We start from the raw sequence: 17,317 nt of genomic DNA on the forward strand, positions 1-17,317 counted from the left end.
CACTCTTTGTGGTGTCTGTCACCCTGGACAGCAATTTAATGAGACATCATATGTGATCAATAACACAGCTATCCTTTTTTTTTTCCTAACTATGACATGAAACAACAGAAGATGGTTCACAAGTGTAGCACTGGAACAATTATGCTTTCCAACACACAGATGGAGAGAAGGGTGTTGCTTTTTCTTCTACCAGTGGCACCAGAGCCACAAGATGAAGAAAGTATTTTCTCTTCCTAAAGAGACACTTGTGTTCAGTTGCTCAGAGAGTGTACTCTTATTTGTTAGTAATACGATCTCCTTTAAAACATTCTCTTTTCTGGCTCTGACAAAGGTATGGCTCCTTGCCCTCCCCAGTAAGGAAAAACATTTCATTTTATGTGTAATACATAACCTCAGCTCATTCTCTCATCCTGAGCTCAGAAGCATTCTTGCACTAAACTACAGCACCTGAGAAAGTTACCTGGACTTTTGGAGAACTAATAAAAACTGACTGTGGCAATGCCTTGAAAAGTGACAATCGAACAGATTGTATTGTGTAACACATGCTTCATACAAGGGTCTTCAAAATGTCTTAATTTTTAAAAGCATACAAGACTGTCTTCATAATAGTCTTAATTATCACTTGTGTGTAAGATTCTCACTGTACCTTCTGTACTTCAAGCAAGTAACCACCAAACAAGTTGAAAAAAAACAAAAACCAAACCCCAGTGGGAAAGCTAGTTAGAAATATTTAGTAGAACCTTCTCCCAAATCAAGAAGAATGCAAGGCATTACTGCAAAACTCCAGTAATCACAGTTTTCATCAATACTGAAGTATCACATGCCAAAGTTTCCAACATGGAACACCAGCACCTAACCTCTGACAGTCCATCCCCACCCATGTTGTTTCTTTTCTTTCTTTATTTTTAAATTAAAAAAGCAATAAATGAGTACAGTCATCTCAGGAAGGCAGTCACAGTAACAACGCCGCCAGTCTTACCCTAAAGTTCTAAAAGCTGACTGGTCCAAATGGACTGGTTTTCTGTCTCGGTTAAAAGACAGCTGTGGTCTCCAAGGCCTGCCATCATTGTTGGTTTTTTCCCAGTCTCCTGGCTTCAGAACCGGAGCAGGTTTCCTTAATATTAAAAATAGTTCCATAAATATCTCTCAGAGCAAATACTCAGATTAATAAGAGAAAATTGAATTATTTGAAAACTGACAACTGATACTTACTTTGCACCAGGTAACACTGTAGCCTTGAAAACAAAGTCTTCATCAAATTGTGGATCTTTGAAAGAGATACTAGGAGAAAGTATTTGAGGATTAGGTTTACTTGGTAATTAAGACAAACAAGATTTAAAAGTAATTGCTGCTTTATTATAGTGATGTACACAACAGAAAAGATAAAATACAAGAACCCATGACTTAAACTGCAAACTGCCTTTCTTGCACATGGATATACCAACTATATTGGACTTGAATGTCACAATTATTTTTCACAGGGTGACCTTTCTCCTCCCCTGTATTAATAGCGAGTCCAAAAGAAAGTTTAATGTCTAGAAAACAGTTAGTTCTATGTATGGTAATGAAAGTGTCTTCTGCAGATCCTTAGGTACAAATCCTCTAGTCAAAGCACTGATTGTATTTGGCTGCCATAGTACAGACAGGAAGGATATCAGCTTGCTACGCAGTCTAGTCAAAATTGTACAAAACTTAGAAGTGGGATTTCCTGGGCCCCGGAGTTTTTATCCTGAAAGGCAGCTTTGCAGTTGCATGCAGTTCCTGTGGAGGGATATACACCTATTTTCAGTGACACCTTGCAGACCCAGCATTTTGAGCTGCCTAGTATTAGACAAGCTAAACACTAGAGCAAAAAGTGGCCGAAAGCTTAATTTCTGCTGGTACAATGCATTATATAACAATTTGAGTTTCCTCTAGGAAAATTCATCCATACTCCTAGCAGTTCTGATCTCCTGGTGTAAGCATCCAGGTCTCAAGTAGGTCCCATCAGGGACGCGCAGTTCCGATCTCCTGGTGTAAGCATCCAGGTCTCAGGTAGGTCCCACCAGGGACGCGTTTGAAGTACATGGCACCAACCTGCTTCCTGTTCCCTCACTACCTACCATTTGATACAGAAGAATGCTCGGGATGCCAAGAAAGATAAAAGTAAACAGCTAAGCAGAATAATCTCACTGTTCCAGCTGAAATATGTGTGTCTCAGCACAGAGAATGAATGAGGCTTGAAGGAAAGAGAATAATGGTCCCTTGGAAAATTCAGCCAAAGTCACAAGAACTGAAGAGTAGAACCATGACTGCTCATACTATCTCAAAAGACAAGAAGAAAAATCCTTGCAATAGAGAAATGGACAGAAGCATAAAACAATTCAAACCTCCTGACAGTGGCAGATAAAAAGCCAAAAACTACCTTTAACTCATCACTCAAAGTAACTAAATCCCCATTTCAGACACCTTTTCTACAATATCCTGACAAGCCACAACTTAGCATTTCATACTGCCTGTAGATAGTTGTTCTAGTTGAACCAAGTTATGCCTCCTCGGAGGAAAAAATTATGCAGACAGACCACAAGTGATTTTCAGTGTCTCAAGTATCTTATGTGGCTCAAGAAGTGAAAGGTTATAGGCTCAAGCATTACATACCTATTATACTGTGCCAAATTAAGTGAGAATGACATACAACACACTACATCTACAGAAATTCACTGTCAAGTGCAAGAGTAATTAAAAATCTTCTGCGACCACAAAATTTACTCGTGGAAACTCTGCATTATTTTTTATTCATTATGAAGTTTCTTACTATTCTCCCAAACATCACATTCAGGTAAAGTTAGCATTACTCCTTTACTTCTTAAGGACATGAAACTTGCATTCTCAGGCATCTTCTGAGAATTACTAGGAATAAAAAAAAAATGGATAAACACCCAGGAGGCAAAAATCCAGAGCTGGAGGGCTCTCAATCAATACCGAATTCTGTCTCAGAGGCTTGCTCTCATGAACGTTCAGTTTTCTTTAATTTAAAAGGCTTGATACAGACTATTAAGTTCTGTAGGTGTTGCTCTTTGCTTGAGGAAGACCAAGAAGTCCCAACACAGAACAAGCAGAAAAATAACGGGAGGAAAGATGAGGTATTTCTGAAGGGATGAAACACACTGGGTTTGACGCACTGAGAACCTACTGTTTTGGACATCCCTGCAGGGCACACCACTATGCACACTCTGCTTAACCACCCTAACTTAAGCCCACTGTGTTACAACACAGTATCTTGGATTCAATTCTTACACAAAACCGGGAACGTTTAAAGTAAAAGCTTTAGTTTTATTAAGAGATGGATTCTGTTGCAAATTCAACAACACAAAACACCAGAATAAAATAAGCTTTGATTGCTGCATTTTGTATGCCATTGCATTAAAACTCAGAGTTTACTTACCTGACTGCAGAATTTTGTGCAAGATCACGCAGCATTGGAACAGGAGACTCCACTACCCTGGTAAAGAGAAAAACCTCTGTCAAAACGTCATGTTACATATTTCTCACTATTACTACCACTTTTGTTTCTCTGTCAACTGTGACACGTGAAAGGGATTTCAAAATTAACTTGCCTTTCCACTAAAGTAAATACTTCAATAAGCAATGGAACTACTGAATCCTTATTTCTTAATGTCATTACTTTTGCAGCTGATCTGTGTGGATTCTCTAGTGTCTAACAGCGGGTTCACACACTTTCCACTACCCAGCAGTCTGTTTACAAACCTTAGCACTATTCTGTACCTTGGAAACCACCTTGGACTGTCAGGGTTTGATTATAGCAAGCCAACAGGTTCTAGGGGGGCAGGAGAAGACCAGAGAGACAGACACACGTGCAGACACCATGAAGACACAAACCTGATTCACTAGGAAGAAAAATGCTTTGAAGAAAAAAACCCCAAAACTTAGCAGCTGTTTCCACAGCACTTAAAGAGTCTCCTTTCTGAGATTTAATAGGCCAACAGAGCTGCATCTTAACCCTTTCCTTCTTTCCTCCAGAAAACTTTACCCCTTCAATTCAAGCAGACAAACACCATGCTTGGGACAATTACTCTTATCAATCAGAAACCAAATTTCTTTGTTCCCCCTACTGCGCACAACTGTCACAGACCCATGGTACACAGAGATCACAAAGTGTACACGTGCTGGCTGAATTTGATCCAAATCTTTTTAGCAAAGTAAGACTTATTTTGAAGTGGCAATATAAATACCCGCTTATCTTCACAGAATTCCTAGCAAACTAGTCCTCTAGATAAAAAAAACCAAAACCATTTCTCATGCCCTATCGAGGGAAGACAATGCCAGAAGAGTTTTCTTTTTCCTGCATTGCTGTTCCCTCCAAGAACAGCTCTGACTTGCTCATATTCTTCCCAAGCCATGACAAGAATAGAGAAATGTATATTAGTGAGTGTGACCTAGGATACATTATCTGTCCAAGAAAATCAGAGTGTTTGTGCATTTAATGCAAATGAGTTACCGAACACCTGCTTATGCCTCTAAGCAAAGTTAGATAAATGAATGCACATCCTACAATGTGAAGATTACACTGATAATTTCTCAAACTAAATGCATTATCCAGAAAACAAAAAATATTAGCATTTTTTGTATGTGTAGCTGGTAACAGTCCTGAATTTAGTGCTATAGCCTAAATGGAAAATGGCAAAATATATCTCACATATTTCTGCATCTGGATTTTTCTTTAATGCAATTAATATTAGCATATAAAAAGCAGAGTTGTGTGTTTTTTTAAACAGCATGCACTACTGGAAGTTACAGACAGCATTAAATTAACATTCATACAAAAGCAGAGAGGCCAAAACAACAAGACCTTACTGAATAAGGGCCCTGATCACTACTATTATTATATAGGCCCTGTTTACCTATTAAAGTTCAAACATTACTAAATACATAAAAATCAGTCTTCCAGAGATGAAGTGACAAACAAACAAACAAAAAAATCCATCAGCAATTAAACACACACATTAGAGCGCTTTCAAGATTTCTGATGCTGCTTTAAAAGCGTAGTTCTGAAATAAGAAAAAAAAGGGTCCCAGAATGAAAGTTTTACTTGCTTGGTTTCCTACATATGCTGCTGATAATACACACCTACTATGAAACCTAGCAGAAAGCATGTTCAGCATCAGAACTAAATGCATTGCCTTGTCAGGAGTTTTAGCTTCTCATTGTGGGCACAAAGATATTTTTATTTAAATGTACACATGACTGAAGGAAATGTCCTTTAGCCTCAAGCAACCCATACTAAAAGCCATACTCACTGATCTGGAAGAACAGCATTTTCATTCAGTGTAAGCTTTCCCTGGATTCCATGGCACAGCTCTGGGGGTATATCCACTGGCTGAAAAAAATAGGAAAAATAGTTTATTATTAAAATAATTTTATTAATAATTATTAATATATTGTTATAAAAAATAATTTTTCAGCTGAAGCACTTTATTAGACCTCCACCTTCACCATTTACACAGTCCCTTAAGAACAAGTACAACCTACCTCTGTATTTTTGGTCTTGTACTGTTCTACAACAAAGTCACAAAGTGGATGGTGTTTTCCAACAAAGAGAACATCACCACCAAGGCTATTTCTTCTGTCTAGAAAAGATGAAGAGAATGGGATAAGAGTTCAGAGCAAAGAGGGAAGGAAGGAATACAGCAGACCAGCATGCCATCCTGTTGGCATCTCCATGAAAGGAAAGCTTCATTGTGATTTAGGAGAAGGCTTTGAACATTCCTTGGAAAGACAAGAGACTCAGCCCAGAACAGGATGTCTCTGGTCACAAGCGTAGTTGGCAGACAGTAAAACAACAGGAATTTTGTGTTCAGTGGAAGGAACGTTGAATTTACAACAGAGTAATGTTGAAAATACAGACAGGCTGGGTAAAAAAGAACAAACCAAAAACCCTAAAAAAACCACACACTTCTTCAGCAGTTTACCTACAAGAACCAGCTATTATTTTTTGTACAATGGAGAAAGTAACACATATATCTGCTTATATAAGCTGTACACAAAGCTTCACATATCATAACTTGACACAGCCAGCTTACTGGTCAGAACAGCCAATACACCTATCAAGTTTTACCATCAACTCTAACCTTGGAACCATAGTTTATTCTTTTGATTGCAACATATTCATCTAACAAGTACTTTGATAGCGTATACTGTTAGAAGCTTTTCATATGATTAAGCTGCAATCTAATTTTCAGGTAAAGTCTTATGCGGGTCTACTTGAGTAAAAGAAAAGTATGTGAAAACTACAAAACCAAACCCACTGAGGTTCATTTCAATTACCACGACCATCCATGAAGAGGCTACAGCCTACCATAATTCAATCCAACCAAACATTTATTACACCTTGCTCAATTAGGGTGAAATTGTTGTAACAAAATAACACAATTCCTACTTTCTTCAGGAGTGAGGTCCGGGTAGACTTCTTCCAGGGCAGCTCTAAGGCGTCGCTCATCAACAAATGGCAATAACGCAACACCTAGCAAAACCAAAACATGATTTTTTCACACTTGTTGAAAAACAAAACAAAACCAAACCCCCTAACATGGAAAGCTCCAATAGATTCTCTACCCAAGAAACAACTGTTCCATCAGTCACACAAAAGAAAACCCTACCTTTCCAGAGGTTGTCATCCTGCAGGCTGAGAAAAATAGTTCAGTGGTAGTGCAGGTTGAAAAGGAAAGCTTATCTCCAAGCACCCCTCCATCCTCCCCCTCCCCAGTCCTGGATAGGCACTGGGAAGCAGTAATGTCTACCCACACCTGCCTTATTGAGGAACAAGATGAGCTCAGTAAGACAGTCATTATTTGTGTCATTTGCTACAGATACTCCCCAACAGAACTCAATGCTCTTTATTCAAATTAATTTATTAAGAGAAAACAACGGAAGAAATCACTCCAAGTTCAGCAATAAAGCAATACAGATATTATCCATTAGGGAGTGTTCATATCAGCTATTAATTTTACTCCAAGATAACATGGAGACTCCTCTCAGGATCAAAATCTCTCACTAAGCAGCACATCTCAGAGCCCACCCAATCATACTGGATGAAGCTGGAGAATAGCCTTCCCTGGTATGCTCCAGTATATGTTTTCTTCTACTATAAAATTGAAAAAGAGCACTAAAAAATTTACTATGAAAATTCTTCAAATATTTACTTCTGTCACTCTTATTATGAATTGGAATCTGGAGTCATTACTTTAGTTTTTATTTCCTTTACTGTGAACACTAGAGCTTTTCCTGACCAAGATGACAGTAAAGACTTTCTACTAAACTGATATTCATGGTTTCATATTTGTGCCTGTACCAGTTCTACCAGCAGGAACACGCCAGACACATTTGTCATCACTCTAAGGTACAACATTCACAGAGACTTTGGACTTCCACAGACTGAGATTCCCGATCTAAAACTTGGTCTGCCTGAAACACTTTTGCTTCAGAAGTTATATCTTTACGTGGCTTTATTAAAACAAATGCTATTGTCTTGGAGCTGAAAGGGCACAACCTAAAACTTTATCTGAAGTGTAATTACACCAGAAGCCCGTATCCTCTCCTAAAAAAACATAAAGTGTTAAGTATGTCACACGTTTAACTGAATCAGAATTTTGTTTAGTCTACTGAAAAATAACCAGGAGCAGAGCTGTACAGCCTGCTGTTGCCAGCCTCACCACACAAGAAATCTGCACGGTCCCTGCTTATGAAGTATGAGGATAATCTTCACACAGAGTGACTGTTGCTTTATCAAAGACAGCACTAGACCTCAGCCATGTTCAAATTTCAGCTGGAACATAACTACTTGTGAAAGGAAACAGTGATAAGCCTACCCTGGAAAACAATTTATTTTCACCTTCACAACACAGTGGTGGAATGACAACAAAACAGGAAGTGTTCATAGCTCAGGAGATTGCAAAAAGGATCGACAAGAATTCCATATGTTAATCCAGAACAAAGAGATTATAATGGAATTACGCATTAACCAAATCAAAAGTAATGTTACAAGCTGAAGAAAGCATGTGGGAGCTACTTAAAATACTACTGCTTTAGACTGTAGATTTGATAACTGGACAAAAGAACTAAGGAAAGCTGCCAGAATTACAACAGGGGTAAGAAAAAGGGCTTCAAGTTAGAGGGAAAACCTGCCATGCAACAAATAGCTAGGAATATTCTCTTTGATTTTGGAACACTGTCTAATTGTGCTATTTCAAAACATAGGTGAGCTGCCTTGAGAGAAGAAACACAGAACCTTTGATGTCAGCAGGAACCTCTGGAGATCATTTAGTCCACTGCCTATGCTCCAGCACAGTCACGGGCTGCTCAGGTTGCCCTGAGCAGGTTGCCCAGGACCACATCCAGCTGGGTTTGGCATCTCTCAGAATGGAGACTCCACAACCTCTCTGGGCAACACGTTCCAGTGTCTGACCACCCTCAGAGTAAAAATGTGCTTTCTTATGCTCAAATGGAATTTCATGTGCTTCATTTTGTGCCCAAATAATTATTTATACCTATAACTGAGATGTTACACTACTGGCTGCATAGGGTAATCACAAAATTTGGCAGACCTTTAAAAGTGATATTCTCTAAAGAAAGAAGTTGCATTAAATACTGTAGCTGTTTTTTTCATTCTTTGAATGCATCCAAATATTCCTATATTCCCCAAAGCATTTTTTGCAAGGTACTAATGAGGCACTGATTGACCAGAACAAGATCCATTAATTAAATGCAAAGGAGACAGAAGACAATTACACCGTAAAGCTGATAAAAATAGAAAAATGATTAATCTAGTTCAGGACAAATTAACAAATCTAGAATGACGGCTGAAATTACCAATAATCATTGCCAATCCTAAATCAGTTACTAAACCATAATTTGTTCTTCACACTAATTTCTTTTAAAAAATACACCTGCTGCAAAATACTTCTCCCCCACACCAACTAACACAAGTTACCTGTATGACTCGGTGTATCATTATCTTAAGATAATTTTTCATCTTCTTTCTATTTTTACATAAAATTCTTAAGACTAAGGTCAGTGTACTATAGCCCCCCCCCAAAAAGTTGACATTTCACCTTGCCAAGCGTATTTCTTCCCATTTAAATCAATAGCAAAATCTTCAGGGTAGAAGTCAATTATGCTTGATTCCTGTATTTGAGAAAATTTAAAAAAAAATCATTAAAGCAAACTATGAAATTGATTCAGAATGTCATGTAGTACCATATCTTGCAGAGGGTGAGCAAACACAAAGCTAAGGAGGATGCAAAGAACAGAAATATCTTTTACTAAATACCATTTAAAGACAAAGTGTGGTAGGGCACTTCTGTTACTTAAGAGTATCAAAACAAGAAATTAAGCAGGACAGAGTAATTCCAGGTAACTGGGTTAAGGTATCTGCTCCCCAATTAAGTTTTGCAAGGTTTCTATAAGAAAGTAAACAGTCTTGCTAAAGTGTAAAAGAGTCAGGAAACAGGTTTTTTCACTGAAATATCTGAATTCAAAGAATCACTTTAAGGATCTTTGAAGAATCTCTGCAATCTACCAAAATGTTCCCTCCTGGTCTCCATTATTCTTCTGCCTAAAGTAAGCAGCAGCAAGTCATGCTCACACAACTGCAAGATGACATAACCTTACAAAGAGGAATATAAGAATTCTTACTGGATCTGTCATGAGCTTCCTCCACGTTGGTGGCAGAAAATTTCCACTTGCAGCTGGAAATACTCCCATAAGTTGTTCAAGAGGCTTAAACTGTTGAAATTAAACAAGAAGATGTAGGACACTTCTAATGAGCTGTTAAATCATAAATAAATAAATAAATATGCCCTACCGGTTTTGAGCCTTTCTCAAAATCTGAAGGCATGTCTGCAATACCTTCAAAGTCAGAAGCAAATGGAGCATAGTGAAAAGGGTAATACCAGTTCCAGGATGCACAGCCCTAGGGTAGAGAAACAAGAGAAACAAAATCAGACAAATCAGAAAAGAAAAAAAAAAATCATGTAGCGCAGTCACTAAAGATGACAAAATTTAGCCCAGCATCAACCAGGAGAAAGAGGAGTCCCCATGATTAGAAAAGAAAGAGCTCTTGCCTCTAAAGGTACTCTGGACTTCAGGTTGGGACTTAACTTTTCATAGCCAGACTAGAGCGAGTGAGTTCACTGGACAGTGAATGGAGACCTCGGGCATTTCCTCGGCAGCACAGAACAGCAGATAGACTTCTATGCCAAAGTACTCTTGCTCTGTGCTAGGTTTGAGTCACTAAGGGAGACAGCCAAAGAGACAGGACCTAGCACCAGAACGATACAAAAGACCTTACAGCAGAATCTTAACCTTAGCTTCAGGACACTGTAACGTACCTCATGCCTTTTTCCTCCCCCTCGAGAAAAAACACACGAGCATGTGCACAAAGTCCAATAAAACCAAGCACAAAAATTTCTTGCAAAGAGTAGGAAATCATAGTCTATCTGTACAGTTAACCAGTCCCTGGGGCTAAGCTGTGGAGCCTGTAACAACTGGACACATTTTCAACTTGTGTAGAGTTGCTACCACATCTCAAACAGGGATGACACAGAGAAGGAATTTCCAGGTTCTTTGTAATTATATAAACAGCAGAACCGTGTCAGTCTGAAAGCCATTACAAAGCTCTCAACAGGAACAGAGGAAGTATTTTTCTGGCAGCACACAGTTTGCACTACTGGTTTTCAATGCAAAATCCCACCACTAACTTGGGCATATGGGGGACCAGAGAACCCTATGGGATACACTCTACAAGGTGTGAAAATGTGAACAACATTTGTTGCAGGTTGAAAAGTATTCTGGTTTTAACTGTTACTTTTCTATTCGGTACCAGCACTAATACACACTTTTAGTAACACTTCGCTTTTCCCCTCTTATTCTTCTTTCTTGAATATTGAGAAATATAAAGTACATTCACTTGAAAGAGGCAAAATAATCCTCAAAATGGAGAAAATAAAGTAAACTCAAAACACATCAGAACACAATGCACTTTGTAAAGGAAACGTGGCTCTAGAAGGTCTAAGTCAAGTTTTCACCTCCTCAGCTATTTTTCTTAGCAGTACCACTTGAAACAAAAGCCTACCATTTTGACTTCCAATTCTGAATAAGTAAATGTCAATGAGGCTCCTCCAGTGATATTTTTGGTATAAAATTACAGAGACTATAATTATGAGATGCAGTTCTTCAGATGGTTTCAGTATGTTTCAAAAGCCAGGTGGATGGGTTTGTTTCTTTTTTTTTTTCCCCTTCCCAACCCCCCCAACAGATGTTCCCACTAGTGGAACATGCTCTGCATTATTAGCTTTTTATAAGAATAGACAAGCATGTAATGTATTCTGTCAGAAGTTTTATGGACAATGAGCAGTAGTTATTGGAAGCAATTCTTATTATGGTAAAAAGAAAGAAAGGAAAGCCACACACAAACCCTCAAACCAACCTATTCTGGAATTCCTCTAGTCCAACAGCTTCCTATTCTAACTTCCATATGGGCAGAAAGTGAATTGACTGCTGCTTCATACTGACACAACAGACTGCCTATGTACAGCAGGTTACAGTATCCTGACTACACATAGTTCTGTTATGCAAGTACAAATGGCAGCACGTGCAAGTATTTCATTGTTCACTATTTTAAGTCTGCAATGTAATTTTTATAAGGTTTAGAGAGAGACTTGCCTTCTTTCTGAGTAATCCAAATATAAAGCAAAATGGCAAAAACAAAGCCCTAAACATTTTTGTATCTTCTTAAAATTTTCCTTTGGAACATTTCTAAACCAGAAAATATTTTCTGTACAGTTCCTTTTCCTTGAGGTCTTGTTGGCACTCCTTAATTTTCTTGAGAGCACTACGGTCCTGCCTGAAGTCTGAAGTTGTTGTCAACTTCACCAACTTATTGTCTGCAACTGTAATCATCTATCATGTCTATACGCATCAGTCACTTCAGCCAGAATGTCTACAAACTCAGAAGGACAAGGAGTCACATATATACATCTCAGTAACTAAATTGGTTTTACAAGCTAAACTAGCGAGTGTTGCATTGGGACTTGCCCATATTGTTTTAAGCTTGGTATAAGCCTGTTTTCCAGCTCCTATGCATTTAAAGCCACAAATCTCTCAACCGTGCACAGGCAAATGCAGCCCTGGTTTGAACAGTTATAAAAGCACACGATGTCTGCACAAGGCCACGGCCACTGGTCACAAAGCAATGAATGCACACCCCATGCACACTTCTTTGCTTTATTCAAACTCAATTTTACAGTCTTCAAATGAGTATAAATACTTTGGTCACCTCGTAAATATTATCTCAATTTTGCCATATATTCCCTTCCTCTAAGCCCTTCAGTTTCCCTTAAAATCCAGACTGCCTTTTGCAGTGGTTTTGTACTACTACATTACTGAAGGTCACACCGACAGTTTTCCAGCAAGTAGACAGCTAACCTGAGGATTCATTTACACACTTTGGAGACATATGGGCATATATAGAGTTCTAGGAACATATCTTGCCATGGTTAACTTGGTTTGCTTTCAACAATCTTTAACTGTGCGCAGGATCATGGGAATTTCCACCTATAAAGGTGTCCACGTGACATTTGTCCTTTGCAAAAGAAACTACTCAAGGATGGGGAGAGCTCAGCTCTCCTGTAGATCAATGGCAACAGACTTGCAAACCTTAAACTCCATGATTTTCATCCACTGTAACATGCAAGTCAGAGCCCAAACTCAACTAATTAGTACAGTGGAAGGAAAGGGAACACACTCCCTTTTTGTTCCAAGGAGGGGGGGGGGAAGAGTACATGTTAACATAAACTAATTTTAAGATTGCATAGTTTTCTGCAGGCATGCAAGGTATTTGCCCTGCCTGTGCTTTAAGTTGGACAGCTGTGAGCCACCTATGAAAAATGTGCAGTTTTATCAACATGGCACTGCATTCAAGTTACAAAGCTCTGCTGAGACAGATAAACTTCATCGGCTCAAGCACATTCTGTTCCCAGGTCACACACAAAATATAACTTACTTTGTCTTCAGGGCATGAAGCTAGTTATTAACGATCGGTGCAACAAACCCCAACATGTCTAACTCTTGCCAATCTGACAGCTCAATTATCAAAAGATTCAAATCAGATACAGATTACTTCAATCACAATACACTTCATAGAACATCATTGCAATCTATGGAGGAGACTGACAACTCTGTTCCTTTCAAATCTTACTAGCATTTCTCAGGCTTTGTCCTTTGTTCACTTGTTTAGTCATCTGCAATTTCACTATGCATGGCTATGTATTGCAAAAGAAAAATATGCATCAGTCCTTAATAAACTAACAAGCGCCGTTACTGTATGTGAGAAACAAAAACTGCATTCAAATCTTGAGTGTTGAATAGAATGGGCATTTATTTTATATCTTCAAAAAAAAAAAGCACTGCTTTTCAAAAAAGAGCAATGGATAATTATTATTTCCTGAAAAGAAATAGGGTGCAGACACAAAAGAAAAATCAAGTTTCAGAGAAGAAATTTTTGAGTACCTGATAATAATATCTGAGAACCCAGCAAAGCCCTTCCACATAGGACTGTACAACTTTACGACGGAATTTCTCATCAGAAGCATCAACATCAAATTTGTTTTTATAGTAGCGCTGTTTCCAACCGGTTTCCCATAACCTGCATAACAAACACAAATAGATGTCAATACATGTTAATATATGCACACTTACATATCTGAATCAAAATATAAGTCAAAGTCACTTGCTACTTCAATTTGCATTTTTATACAATATAAACAAAACCATGAAAACTGATACTCAACAGCAAGAGAGTAAAATTTGATGGTTAACATCATAGAAAATCTAGATGAAATTCTGAAGCTACCATTCCGACAAATATGTCTTCAAAGTACTTGTGAGGAGCTGGGTAGATTTTCAAACACATGCCTGCTGCTGTCAGGATTTTTCAGCAGAGTTCCTAGTCGGCAATTTCATCTTTCTTATCGGGAATCTACTACCAAAACTGCCATTTGAACTTTGTTCTTTAACTCTTCCAACCATTAGAAAGAGAATAAATTCTTCCCTTTATTTTGTTTAATCTACCCTAGGCCAAAATCTTTATTTTACTGGAATATCTTCTCATATCAAGTTAATTCCTCCATTCTTAATGCCCCTCTCAAGCCGAAAAGTGATATAATTTCCCTGCTACTCAAAATAAAAAGTAAGCAAACAAACAATAAGCAGCAGCAGGTTGATTTCTATGTTCTAATGCTGTTCAGACAAGCTATGATTACCAGCAGAATTATCCACAACTCAGGAATCCCGTGCTTGCTGACTCACATCAGACAAGTTCCCTTTTACACAGGGATTTTTCCATCTTTCGTGCCAGAGATGCTCTTTTGACTCCAATATTCAATCTCAGACATCATTTATCCTTACTTCACACAGCTCCCCCTTATGTCTGTCTATGGATGGGGCAGGGGAAAATAAACACTTGCTCATCTCTGACAGACAACCATCTGAATCCCTCAGCTCTATGTGTAACGTTAAGGAAAAAAGTGAATAATGTGCTATATTGTGTCACATTTCAAGCAAGAATATTCTCTGAAGATTAACAGTAAGCACAGACCATAGGCTCCTTGAAAAACTGAAAATGCAGGGGAACTACAGCTGTGGTGGGCATGGGCAGCAACAGGCATCACTGCCTACAGACTCCAGAGCTTTTCTTCCTTGCACATGTTATCCGCTCACTACACCGGCTGTGTTCCCTGTCACTCAAGAGGTGACATGTCAGTTTTGGGAGAACAGCTGTGCCACAAGCAAGAAGCTATTAATATGCACATAAAACTTCAAGTTGTTAGTCCTAACAGACATGACGTAATCTTGGAAATTCCAGTTCAATTCAGAGACTGCCTTCTAAAGAGGCAGTTTAAGTAATGGAAAGATTAAGCTCTTCTTAACATGTGGTTCAATCATGATATCATGCTTCAGAACTGGCCTCCCTCACAAAACTACCTGGGTGGTTTTTTGGGTTTTTTGTTTGTTTCGTTGGGTTGTTTTGGTTTTTTTAGATTTAACCCTACTATTCACCATAGTACATGTGTGTTTTGGTATTCAAGCAAACTAGAGTAAAGCAAATCACAAATCTGATTTAGAAACTGGTTAAACCAGATAATCCCTTAATTTTTTTTTAAAATTGAATTTTATTCTCAACAATTCAAAACTTGACATTGATTACCACATCTGAAAACCATCATGCAAGACCCCTTTCCACAAAGCCTGTGACCACTTTAAATTACATACAGAATCTGAAGCACACAAGTAACCTGTGAGGTCAGCTCAAACTTACACTTGTCAGAATCTCCTAGAGCAATAAATAGCATATGAAGCCTTTAAGAGAGAGCAAAGATCAACTTATGCTGTTTCACGTGATGCATACCCTTTTGGTTTTGCAAAAAGGATCTTCCCATGCTTCTGTACCAAGTTGGTTGCCTGATACAGAGATACCTTTTAAAGTCTGACCTGAGCTAGTTCAAAGATGATTCAAACTGATGAGGAGGTAGGGAAACCAAGAGATGTTTTCAAGACTTTTAAGAAAGCCAGGTGAGCAAGGACAGAGCTACTGGCACTGAAGTCTTGAAGGACAGAGTCAAGAACACCTCCAGCCTATGAACATCTGACCCCAGGAGCTCCCTGGCAGCTAGACACTTGCATAAATTTCAAAAGCCTTTTCTGTAAGATAATAAAAAAACCGATCTGCCAGCTGACTAGAACTATTAGTTCTAAAGTCATTCTAAACACAAAATACATGCAACTTTGTTGCATCTAGTACATTTATGCAGTTGTTTCTACTTAGAGTGAGAAGCACAAAATTATTTTCTACTCAGAAAAGGATCTGAATAAATATTCTAAGCTACAAAAGAGCTTAAATAACTGCGGACAAAAGTAGCATACCCTTTTGGTTGACAATATCAACCCTGCCGAAACTATTGCTACTCATAAATCACCATGGTTCATGCACACTAGTTGCTACAAAACTGTTAAAGCTTCTTTTAGATCTCTGCTAAAACTCAAATGGAAAGCAACATTAAAATTTTTCCTAATTTTACATAACAATTCTGCTTGCTTGATTTAAAAAATAAAAAATCCATTCAGACTGGCACATACAAGAAAGAAAGTAAGAATGAGAGCTAGAATATCTGATATTGGAAGATCTGATGAGCTAGATATCACAAATATATCACAACAACAGTGCTGGACACTAGTGACTAGTACTTCACAATAAAGTAACCCTTATTGTTTTCCTATGTCCACCTGTGTCACTGGACTCTACAGAAAACAAAAACCTACTGGTTGCATTTATCGGGGCAGAACCTTTAACAAAAAATGATAAGGGCCTTCACCCTTCACTTAAAGAGAGATAGCTTGATTTAAACCTTTGATAAATGCAGACTCACTGGTAATTCACTGTCAGTTAATTCTCATAAAATTCCTATCCCTTAATCATCTAGGGATCAGCCATCCAAAGAAACTCGTCATAGATGAAACAGGGCCTGCTACAAATCAAATATGGAGGAGAACATATTTCAATAGTCAAGATAAATAATGCTGTACACGTGAATGTAACTGAAATTTATGGGTTAAATAGCTCAAAAATTCAACTGCAAAACAGCGGCATTCAGCTCACATAATCAAAACTGAGCAGTGAATGTCTAGCCAATCTAGTGCTTGGTCTCAAAGGGAGTAGTGGCTTGGAGGATGAAAACCTGCATGCATACTAATCTAGATACTTAGATTTAACAGCTATAGCTTACACATCTCACTGGAATTTACTGAATATTCTAACCCTCCACATTAATTACCAGTGGATAAAAAGATCATAGAAAAGCATCTGAAGGCACTGCTGCTCTAAGCTAAATGGCATTAATTAGACTGCATCTATTTCAGCAATTTCCTAACAAAGTGCTACAAAAAATGGCTTCACCTGATATTATCCTCTGGCTCAGGTTCACTGTCACTATCTTCAGCTTTTCGCTTAATTCCTCCTGTCAGGGATGGGCTGCCATCAGAAGTGAGGCTGGTATTTGGAGATGAAGTTGTCTAGGGTCAGAATTATTACAGATAAATGGTGGGGAAGAGAAAGGATTTATTAGGCATTTTAATTCAAGTTAAAATTAACAGCTTTGTGATAATCATGTGCATTGTTTTTAGTTCCCCAAAAAATCAAGACAAAAGCTATATAACCCTTAAGCTATTAAGTCAAGTAGCAAAGGAAAAGAACAACACATCTTTGTAT

At 38.2% G+C, this 17,317-nt stretch overlaps 1 protein-coding gene across 2 annotated transcripts in view; it reads right to left on the reverse strand.

Moving 5' to 3' along the window:
- The window catches only part of XRN2 (5'-3' exoribonuclease 2), a 50,882-nt gene that overhangs the window by 17,773 nt on the left and 15,792 nt on the right, over nt 1–17,317 (reverse strand). For both annotated transcript variants that reach the window (XM_074864070.1, XM_074864073.1), the window contains exons 16-26: nt 17,006–17,121; nt 13,564–13,699; nt 9,860–9,967; nt 9,691–9,780; nt 9,108–9,180; nt 6,437–6,520; nt 5,530–5,627; nt 5,298–5,377; nt 3,425–3,481; nt 1,213–1,281; nt 980–1,114 (exon numbers count right to left, since the gene is read on the reverse strand). In XM_074864070.1, coding sequence (XP_074720171.1) covers nt 980–1,114; nt 1,213–1,281; nt 3,425–3,481; nt 5,298–5,377; nt 5,530–5,627; nt 6,437–6,520; nt 9,108–9,180; nt 9,691–9,780; nt 9,860–9,967; nt 13,564–13,699; nt 17,006–17,121 — 1,046 coding nt within the window. The remainder of the gene's footprint in view (nt 1–979; nt 1,115–1,212; nt 1,282–3,424; nt 3,482–5,297; nt 5,378–5,529; nt 5,628–6,436; nt 6,521–9,107; nt 9,181–9,690; nt 9,781–9,859; nt 9,968–13,563; nt 13,700–17,005; nt 17,122–17,317) is intronic.

This window comes from Strix uralensis, chromosome 3, assembly GCF_047716275.1.
Source record: "Strix uralensis isolate ZFMK-TIS-50842 chromosome 3, bStrUra1, whole genome shotgun sequence".
Taxonomy (NCBI): Eukaryota; Metazoa; Chordata; class Aves; order Strigiformes; family Strigidae; genus Strix; species Strix uralensis.